General features: G+C 34.7%; 1 protein-coding gene across 1 annotated transcript in view; it reads right to left on the bottom strand.

Moving 5' to 3' along the window:
* Positions 1–186: 186 nt before the first annotated feature.
* Positions 187–11,303, bottom strand: part of Yme1l1 (YME1 like 1 ATPase) — a 128,700-nt gene continuing 117,583 nt past the window's right edge. The window contains exons 10-17 of the mRNA XM_063238271.1: positions 8,714–8,807; positions 7,694–7,806; positions 6,766–6,921; positions 4,915–5,066; positions 3,819–3,945; positions 3,640–3,713; positions 2,932–3,018; positions 187–573 (exon numbers count right to left, since the gene is read on the bottom strand). Of these exons, the coding sequence (XP_063094341.1) occupies positions 430–573; positions 2,932–3,018; positions 3,640–3,713; positions 3,819–3,945; positions 4,915–5,066; positions 6,766–6,921; positions 7,694–7,806; positions 8,714–8,807 (947 nt within the window). The 3' untranslated portion in view covers positions 187–429. The remainder of the gene's footprint in view (positions 574–2,931; positions 3,019–3,639; positions 3,714–3,818; positions 3,946–4,914; positions 5,067–6,765; positions 6,922–7,693; positions 7,807–8,713; positions 8,808–11,303) is intronic.

The raw sequence follows: 11,303 nt of genomic DNA, 5'->3' as shown, positions 1-11,303 counted from the left end.
CAAAAGCATCACTTCTTTATCAAAAGAAACATTACTATCACAAGATGAAAGGTCTCAAATAATCTTAAAACTGCAAATTTAAAATACTTACCAGGAGCTAAAGGCACAATTTTCATTCATAAACAGTAATCAACCACAAAGTCATTATTTACTTTCATCGTAATAACTGACCCGACATTTCTCAAATGAACTGCTTCCAATCCTGATAGTTCTTTATTTTTTAAAAATATATTTGTAGTACGTTGCTAATTTGCAAGAGATGGATCATGAGAATAAGCAAAATTAGATAAATGTGACAAAAGGTTGACAAAGTATTCACTCTTGAATTTATACCAAATCAAGAATGAGGAAGAAAGCACTGCAAAAGACTACTGCAATGATATTCATGTTCTTGCAAAAAAACCAGCAACATATCCATATCAAGAATTATCATCTCACTTCCAACTTTTTCCCCTCAAGAACAATTTGAATTTCTTTGGCATCCAAAGTCTCATAGGTCAATAAAGCTTCTGCTAGATTCTTATGCTCTTTTGCATGAGTTTTCAAGATATGTTTTGCTCTTTCATATGACTCCTGAAACAGAAAAGCAGATATGTAAATAGCAGAAAATGTAGGGGAAAAAAGGAAAAAATAGACAATGAGAAACCAAATAACTATACTGCTTTAGTGATCTATTCACCTAGTTTTTTAAAAAGCATTTAAAAGCTTGGTTCTAGAGTACAGATAATTTCAGAATAAACAGTATATGGAAAGTGTTTATAATAGGACTGAGAAAATGTTTCAGAAGAGTGTCTGCCTTTCTACAGCATTCTTTCTACTTGAGTAGCCAAAACCTGACTCTTTCCTGCCGAGATTGACTTGACTAAGCTCTCAAACACTATTATTTGCTCTTATCACAGACACTACTTGGCACTACTTTCAGAACATTATTAACATATCTTTGAGAAAGAAACCAAAGGACCTGCTGCCCTTCCAATCCCCTTCACTGTGCCACGTACCTTAATTACATTCTCATTCACTAAAGACAGGGACCCTTGGACACATTAGTTTTCCATTCCAGTCCTTCTCAAGGAATGGGCAACTTTAAAATCGAAGAGGAGTCTTCCAGTAACAAGCAGACGCACATACTTACTTTCAGGATGAAACCTTCACTAAGATGTTTCATATTCAACAGGTATTTTTTACACATTAGTGAAGGTTTATTCTCCATTGTCAAGCCAATGGCACAAACATACAGCAGAATGAGTGAGTTATTTATTAAGGAGGTTTAAATGCTCTCTTAACCATCATAAGATATCACAAAAACATCAATTCCACTGCAACAGTATCTACTGAACCCATTTATTTTTCATTTCTACGTTGCCCATCTTAAGCCAAGCATCCATAGGCCACAATACATACTAGCTGAATTCTCTGAATTTACTTGCATACATCTGTGGTGGTGAACTGATAGTCAAATGGGGGAACTCCCAGCTGAATTGAGTCAGCATGGTTCTGGACATGACTCACTTTGAGAATGGCATACAAGGAGAATGGTAGGGCAGGCTTTCAGCTGATTTTCCTTGGAAGAGCTTGCTGTTCTCTTTGGAGGGGTCTGGTCTTCACCTTCGCCTTGGGTATCAGATTTCGGCACAGCTTCTTCATCTTCCATCTCCAGCCCTCTGCCAACCACTGTGGCCTCTTTGGCTTTCAGTACCAACCCTTCAACCTCCCACTACAGACCCCTTGGTCTTCCACTGAGGATCCTTTGGCCTTCTTATGCAGACTCAGCCTCCTCACTGGACTTGTAAGGGATAGTGCCATGGACTTGAAGCCTTCGGGCCAGTACTTTGCATCTCCAAAGCAGACGATCTTTTGCACTCTTGTATATTTGACTCTAAGGATGGCTACTGGAGGCCAATCTTGTAAATTTTTATGTCCTGTATGTACAGTCTTTTGAGGAGCCTTGCCCCAGCCCTGTAAGCTCTTATAAGCACTAATACAAAATCCCTTTACCTAATCTAAATGCGGCAATGCAGTGAAAAGGTCCTTTGCCTTGTTTATTCTGCATTGTGAGCACATGCAACTGCAAGGCACAAACTGAATAAACAATACTACTAGCTACACACATATATCTCAGAACAGAAACAGACAGATTCAGTGAAAAGCAGCCCTCATTCTATCATCTCTTATAATTTTGTAGCTAACGTAGAACTGAATTCTATTCAGCCTACGATCAAACTAAAATAAGGACTCAATTCAAGAAAAGGGTTTCTTGATAATGTATTTAAATCATTCCTACAAAATACACTTATTTTTGTAAGGGTGATGTTTCTACTCAACACAGAGCTTTGCCATCACATGGTTAATTTGTGGTGCTGGGGATCAAACCTAGGGCTTTAAACAAGCTAGACCTTGTCTCTGTTTTGCTTTGTTTGTTTTTGTTCTTCATCTGACACAGAGTCTCACTATGTAATAAGGTTTGCTTTGAACTTATGGCAGTCTCCTACTTTAGCCTGCTACAGGCTGGAATCACAGGCATGTGCCACCAATCCTGGTCCCTTATCATTTTGAAAGTACAGTAAGTCCCCAGCTTAACAAATATTTGAGCTGTGAATATTCACAGGTATGAATGAACCTCAAATTATGAACATTCATAGATGGTGAACAAATCAAGGAAGTAGCTTATGTGTCTTCCGGATACTGTCACAGTTGTGCTGCTGTATGCTCACTGTACAGTGTATCTGTAGCGCAGTACAGTCAGAGACTTACTAAATATTTGTGTTTGGTTTTTTCATTGTATATTAGTGTAAGACTCACTTTGTCGGACACAAGCACAAATGTGACTTATAAAAGTCTTTCTGGAACAGAACATGTTCCTAAGTCAGGGACTTACTGTACCTAGTTAGGCACCTTATCTCTAAAAGAAGTTCAGACACATAATACTATTACCCTTAGAAGGATTCTTATTTCTTGTTCAATGGCTGATTGAGTTTCAGGACTCAGTTTCCCTGTGTCACTGTAAGTCATAACTCCAAGCTAAAATAAAAAAGAGTAGAGTAATTAAGCAGGAAAGAACAAAGTGCCAAAGAATTTAACAGAGAACGAACTAGCCTATATACTAAGTAACAAATACCATAGGAGGTTAAGAACATAAAAATGTTTGTCAGGGCAAAGAAATTTTATCTTTCTTTTGAAACTATAAAAGACTAAAATCAAAATACTAAGGGTGCACAAGGTGGAAAAATTTTAAATCTTTTAATTCTGGACCTGATTGCATTCTTAGAAACCGTGGCTCCAAATCCAGAAATCCTTCATCTGAAGTATGGAAGTGATTGAGGGAGACACAGCAATAATGTGGAAATATGAAATATTTGTAAAAGATAAAGGGGCTCAGAAAGTAAGTTTTTAATGTGATATGAAAAGGCTAAATAATTTTGTTTTAACGTTTAGTTAACTCATGAAATAACAGTTACTATCTATATAATTCTGAAGCAGCTAAAAGAATGCTACACTTTGGCAAAATATTACAGCACTGTTTAGAACAAACAATCTCAACTGCATTTGGAACGTGACTGGAAAAAGTAAATATACCTCATAATCAGATTTCTAAAAGAGGCACTTGGTGTATCATCTGACGCAAGAAAACAAAAGTATTACCTTCTCACTCATTCCAAATTTGGTAACCATCCGCTTAGCTATTTTTGTTGCATTATCAAAATCACTGGAAGCACCTAAAATTTTTTTTAAAAAATTAAAAATACACCTCATTTTTTTTTTACAAACAAAATTTAAATCAACAAACCCAATTTAAAGTAAAGCCATTATCGAATATCAACCTGTTGTAATATGGTCAGTTCCAAATATAAGCTCCTCTGCCACTCTTCCTCCCATACTAACATCCATTTGAGCAAGCAGCTGGGCTCTAGTTTCATTCCATCTGTCATTCTCAGGCAACAGTGACACCTAGACAATTGAAAAATAATCAGACAATAGCCAAAGAATTCACATAAGAGTCCTGAAAGTAAAATCAGAATTACCATGTAACTCTCATCACAGATAGCATTTAGTATAATGCTGCAGAAAAGTGAAAAGATATTAACAGGTGACTAATGACAAAAGCATCAATTTTTTCTTTTTTAAGACAGGGTCTCACTATGCAGGTCAGGCCAACTTTCAACTCACTGTGTAGCCCAGGCTGGCCTCGAACTCACAGTGATCCTCTTTCCTCAGTATCCTGGGTGCTAGGATTATAAGCATGGGTCACCATGTCCAGCAAAAGCAGCAATTTAGACAGGAAAAAAAATTATGAATTTTAAAAGCAATAGGTAGATAATGCTTCAACAGGCCTATTTTGCTTTCAATTACATAAGAAATGTTTACAATGCAAAGCAGGGCACAGTGGCACACACCTGTAATCCCAGCACTTGAGAGGCCAAGGCAGGAAGATCACTTCGAGGTCATAGCCAGCCTGGGCTACAAAGTGAATTAAAGGCTAGCCAGAATTATATAGTGAAACGCTGCCTCAAAAAAAAACAAAAGTTTAAAATGTTTTAAACATTTTAATGTTTTCATATTTTAAATGTTTTAAAGATGTAAATAAAACTTCTACTAAATAAAAAAAATTAGAAAAGCTATAGACCTAGTCATTACAAAACATAATTTCTCTAACTAGTTGAACACTAAATTATTTAAGAGTTTGCACTCAGTTAAGCTTTCATAATATAAATATAAAACATCTGAAATACATTATGAAATATTCTTTATTAATAGAAAAACTTCACAAATGGCTCTGATTTCAACAAGATTCATGAATTAAAAGAGAAGCTATCACTTTTTGAAAAGTAGCTTCACTGTAACTAATCAGCAATTTTTTCCATAAATTTCTGGAAAGCTCTATTAGAAAGCAAATAAAAGAAACCATAACAATCTTACATGTCCAAGAGTTGGCCTTCGTGGCATGATTGTAGCTTTGTTGATAGGCATTGCATCTTTTGTGTAATATGCAATAATAGCATGACCAGATTCATGGTAAGCTGTAATGGTTTTGTTTTTGTTATCAATTTCCACACTTCTTCGTTCAGGGCCTACAAAGAAAATTTAAGTTATGTACTGCATAGAAAGTGTACTTAAAATAACATCTATTGTTTGGGGATTAATATAAAATAACAACAACAACGAAAACCCAAAACAACAAATCATTATCTTTAATTCTGAAAGTAATAACAGCGACAACTTCGTTGTCAAATAGTTCCAAGCTCGAACTCTGCACTACTCAAACAGCAAAGTTCAAAAAAATCTGCTTGGTGTTCATAATTTTGCTCAACAGTCAAACTGGAAATCTGACTTGAAAGAACTGGACAGGCTGAGAGTGAGTCACACATCACATCTTGCTGTACACATAAAGAGACATTGCTCCAGTCTCAGTTCTGGCATAGACAATATACAGTACTTATGTAATGTTTGGGCCTCAGAACCAACTAGGTAGTTTTCTATTATTATAGGAAAAACATGTTCAGTTCTCGAACTTTGTATTGTTCAAATATGCATTTGGAACCAAATGAATTTGATAACCGATGCTGCAGAAAGGTGAAAGATGTTTACTAGGTAACTGTATTCCAAATATTTTAAACAGTGTGATATTTCAGAAATTAGTAAAATTCAATCTATGACATACAGAAATTAAAATATACTGTTAAAAGCAAATCAAACATTTTAAAACTATCAACTGGGGTGCAGATGGCCTGTGTGGTAAAACACTTGGCTAGCACATGAGAGTCTTGGGTTTAAACCCTAGCATCACAAAACAAAATAGCACACAAAGAAAAAAGAAACTATCACCTTATCCTTATAATAAGAAAAGGTAGGGGCTGGGGATTTAGCTCAGTGGCATAAGCACCTGTCTTGCAAGCAGGCAGTTGTGAGTTCGATCCTTGGTACCGATAAAAACGAAAAAAAAAAAAAAAAAAAAAAAATAGTAAGAAAAGGTTAATTTTTCTTTCTAAAAAACAAACTTTCAGTTTATTGGAAGTCATAATCTGTTTTTTAAGCCAATCCAAGATTTAAAGTAAAGATTAAACAGCATAAAATTAACTAAATTTATCGGCAATGCTAGACAAGAGAAACTGTACAGGCAGCTTACCACAAACATCCTAAGTCATGTAAGCTATTAAAATAATTTGTTCTTTAAGGGATCAAACTGTAAAAAATACATAAATAAAATAAAATAGACCATATTGTGTTGCTGTTTTCAGGTACATATTTTCATGCTTCTGTAACCTTTCTTTTTTATTTTTGTAATGCTGGGTTATCAAATCCAGGGATTCACATACACTACTAAGTTACAACCCTCAGCCCTATCCATTTATTTGGTAGCCCTATCCTCCCTTAAGACAAAGTCTCACTATATAGTGCAGACTGGCCTTGAACTCACGGAAATTCTTGTGCCTCAGCCTACCAATTGCTGGGATTCAACATTTCTCTTTTCAATCAGGAAAAAAAAAAGCCTTTTAAGAAACAAAACAAATGTGCCACGCTGTAAAAAAGTCTATAGTGACAAGACAGGTATGATTAATGTCTGCTTTATTGTGTAATGAGAATTGTTTGACTCTCAAACTGAGAATATATGAAATGGTTTATTAACATTTCAATACTCACTGAAATTTTAGAGGAAGATTAAATTCAGTACAGTCTGAGAGATTAGCTGTCTACAAAAAATATTTACCAAAAAAAAATTAATTCCCAAACATCATGAAGAATATCGGACAAAAAAGAAAGAAAATCTACCCATTAGAATTTTATCCTTGGAAAACTCCAGTTCCTTCATGGTAACCATTTCTTTTCCATCAACAGCTGCCTTTAATGCGGCTTGGTTCACAAGATTCTCCAACTCTGCTCCAGAAAACCCAACAGTTCCTCGAGCAATGATTTCTGGATCAACAGCTATGTAAAAATAGAACACAATATTAACATCTAAAATAGCTAAATTGAAAGTACTTTACGAAGAATTTATATTTTAAAGAAAAAAGAACACAACTTTCTGTAGTATAGCAAAATATTCACCTTTAAAATCAGATTCAAGATAGGAGAAAGTGCCAAAATATACTATTAAAATTATAACTGGGAAAAAATTGTGAAAGTTCTAAATGTAACTAATTAGAAACTTCAAATACAACCTGACTGTTATCAGCCTAAGAATAAACTAAAACAACTGAGAATAAAGAAACATACAGACAACATTTGGTTCCTCAAATTTTACCTTGAAATAACAGTTTAGATATAAAAGCTCTCTTTTATTACAGGAAACACATTTAGCTTTATGGAATGTTTCACCTATCTCTGAAAACGCTGGCACCTCGATAGGTGCGTTTATATTTCAAGTGAACGCACAGTAGTTCCGTGTGTCTTGTTTTACATTTTGCTTTCTCCCTATCGGCCCCAAACTTACAACACAAATCCTTGTTTTGGAGCCTTTTAAATTATTTTGCATTGCACATTTGCATTTTAAAAAATTTATACACAAAAAATTTCCAAATGTATTTTGATATCCCAAAGAAAACTCCTCTAGAGTAAGAAATTGAAAATGACAACATTTGCTGGATACACACAAATTAAGAAATAGATTTTTTTAAATGAATAAATGAATGGGACTTTTAAGGCATTAGGTGAGGAATACAAAGAGAGATAATAACGTGTATTACAGAATCAGACTTACACTTATCAAACTTTATTTTATTCAGATACCATTTCAAAATTTCTGTTCGACCTCTGACATCTGGTCTTGGAACTGTAACTTGCATGTCAAAGCGGCCTGGACGAATTAAAGCACTAAAGGAAAAATGTAAAAACAAAATATAAATTAATAAGCTAACTATGCTTACACATAATAAACACAAGACTGAAACAACAGTCTCAATAAACAGAAGGTAGCTCGGCATGCTGGCACACGTCTATAAGGTCAGTTGCTCAGGTGACTAAGGAAGGAAAAATCATGAGGTTCAATGTGGGCTGAGCCATATAACAAGACTTCATGTTTTAAAAAAGGTAGATCAAAGGTTCATTTAGGTAGATGTGCAACCAAAAGTAGCATATAATTTCAATAACAAATATATGCGTGTACATCATCCAAGGGCAGTACTTCTAGAGTGATACCACATGCTTGTAGTCTCAGCTGCTTGGGAGGATGAGATAGGAGGATTGCTGGAACCTGGGCATTCAAGACCAGCCAGGACAATAATGAAGAAAAAAACAATCTTTTAATAATTTTATTGAGAAGTATAATGATGAGGGGTGCACTTCAAACTAATTTTCAAATATTCTCATCCTCACAAAAAAGAAGTACCATTCCTACAGACAGTCACTCTCCTTTCCTCACAATTCTGTGGCATGCTCATCTTCTGTCTCTGTAGATCTGCTTATTTTTTTTATGGTACCATGGATTGAACTCATGACCGCATGCTTGCCAGACAGGCGCTTGTACCACTGAGCTAAATGCCCTGCCCAGATCTGCTTATTCTGAACATTTCATATAAATGCAATCATATAATGTCATCTTTTTTTTTGGCTGGGACGGGGGGTACCGGGGATCTAACTCATGACCTTGCACTTGCCTGGCAGGCGTATATGCCGCTGAGCTAAATCCCCAGCACTATAATGTCTTTTGTGATGGTTCTCTTCTCTTAGCATAAAGTAAAGCATATGATGTATTTTGCAAAAACTTTCTTTTAATACTTACTTGTCTAATGCTTCTGGAAAGTTTGTGGCTCCTATAATGATTACTCCTTCGTTGGGCTTAAAACTATTAAGGAAAAGAAAAGAGTATCCTTTTACTTACAATTGAAGCATATTACACATACAGCAATAATCTGCACAAAGCTCTTTCATCATTAATTTTATGTTAATTTTTTTTTTTTTTTTTTTTTTTTTTTTTTTTTGGTCCTGGGGATTGAACTCACGACCCTCGAGCTTGTCAGGCAAGCACTCATGCCACTGAGCTAAATCTCCAGGCCCCCCATCATTAATTTTAGTGAAAGGTCAGGAAGAGACTCATAATAAACCACACATCATCAACATTTTCAAACCCAGGAAAACATTTGTCTCTGCTAATCATTCCCTTGAGGATCTCTATAATTAATTTCCCGCTGTCATTTAAATACTGTTTATATATCAGCAAGATACAAAAGATGTTTATATAAGACTATACAAGGAAAGTAGTATAAACACATTTATGCAGCAAAATAATATAAACCTACTCATAAATAAAATTTACATTAAAAGACAAACAACTAAATGTAATGCATGAATTTTGATACTTTTCCATAAAAAACAAATACTGGAGAGTATATTTTGAAAATCTAGTGTTTTCCTTGTGAAGGACAAATTAGGACAATGTCCTTACTTTTAAGTAGTCTTATACCCAAGCTATTATCTACAGCTTTCTTTCAAATGTTCAGGGGAGAAAGGCATACTATATGCATGTGTGCACACATGTGCACAAACATACACACACACACAGTAACATTAACAACTGCTGAATTTAGGTAAATAACCTATGCGAGAAGTTTTAAAAGTTTTCATAATAAGATGGAAAAGTACAATTCTCATTCATATCACAACTTGGTAAAAATACAGATTAAAAAATAAAGCTGTATTGATGCTACACTGTAATATAAAAAATATTTTATAGGACAGCTTGAAAAGACTGAGGACTAAAAAACAAAAAGACTGAGGACTATCCTAGTTTTACCCATACTTAAATAGTTTGTATGATATTAATTTAAATCACATTAACTTTTTTTTTTTTTTTTTGTCTTTTCCATTTTTATCGGTACCGGGGATCGAACTCACGACCACCTGCTTGCAAGGCAGGTACTTATGCCGCTGAGCTAAATCCCCAGCTCCTAAATCACATTAACTTCTAGAGACTACATCTTAGTACCTAAGGATGTGTCCACACATTTATAAAACACTCCCTGATTAGAAGAAGATAATTTGTTTTGGTTTTCTATGATGCTATAGCACAGACTTCATAAATATACCCTAATGTAGCAAAGGTTCATGCAAACATTCTTGTGTATTCCTGAATTCTCAATAGATATCAAGCAGTATAAAAGAAGAGAGTTTTGACAGCCAGACCCAAGCCTCTCTCTGTGAGTCAGAGACATCCACAGAATGCAGGGGGAAAGAACCAGGCCTCACCAAGAGGTGATCCCTGCTTGGAAACCAGTGCCATGTGCAGGCCACTACCAGAGTAGTGACAACCCAAACCTTTCTCTGTGAGTCAGCACCATTCATGGACTGTGGAGGGAGAGAACAAGACCACACTAGGAAGCAATCTCCATCTGGAAACTGTATCATTTTCACTGTTTTGTTGGGTTGGGTTTTGTTCTCTTTTGTTTTGTTTGATAATGTTAAATCTGATGACATAAGCAGCTATTTAAGATAACAAGACATATTATGGTAGCAATTTTGGATTTACTATAGACTTGTTTTGAAGTCCTTTATTGCATTCATTGTTTTGTTTTTACTGTTTCTATTCCATTCAATTTTTACTAAGTCCAAAGGTATCTGCAGCTATTTTGAAGACAACAAAAGGCATTATGGTGACTATTTTTGATTTCATAAGATTCTGAAGTCCTGTCTCACTTATACTGGTTTATTTTGATTGATTTTATTGTTTTATTTTGGTTAATTTTATCCTATTTAAAAAAGAGGGCTTCTAGAAATTCATTCTAGGAAAATAAACATGAAGGCAAAGACTATTAGGATGGTCATCACAGTGCTATTTTTAATAATAATAAATTGGAAACCATATTAAAATTCAATATAAATGATAACACATGCTATAATTTAGCAATTAATATTTCATAATTGTAAAAGTTATGAAAGACCCTCTTTTCTACCCACAAAAAGGATGAAGAGCTATCTCATATTAATAAAACTACAGGCTCTGTGCAATCCTTGACTGGATCTCAACACTGGGGGATGGAGGACAAGGATACTATTGGATAGTCCTTGAAGGATACTCTTGGAATGAATGCTGGCTATGAAATGTGAATTGGTAATTGTTTTTTATCCACAATAAATTTACTAATTTTAATAGTTATACTAGAATTATATAAAAGAATATCCTTACAGTATCTCTAATACAAGTACTATATTTAGGAGTAACGAAGTATTATGTCTACAACTGACTCTCAAATGGTTAAGTAAAGATACGCATATAAAGAGAAAAAAACAGCACAGTACTAAGGGTGGGTTTCAGGTATGGAAAGAACAAACTTTTAGATTATTTTTGCAACTTAAAGCTCCAACACATAAAAAAA

Source organism: Cavia porcellus, unplaced genomic scaffold (genome assembly GCF_034190915.1).
Source record: "Cavia porcellus strain 051 isolate PalLab524CR breed Dunkin Hartley unplaced genomic scaffold, mCavPor4.1 scaffold_27, whole genome shotgun sequence".
NCBI lineage: Eukaryota > Metazoa > Chordata > Mammalia > Rodentia > Caviidae > Cavia > Cavia porcellus.
The sequence above is the reverse complement of the archived record's forward strand: the minus strand, read 5'-3'. Positions and strand labels throughout refer to the sequence as shown.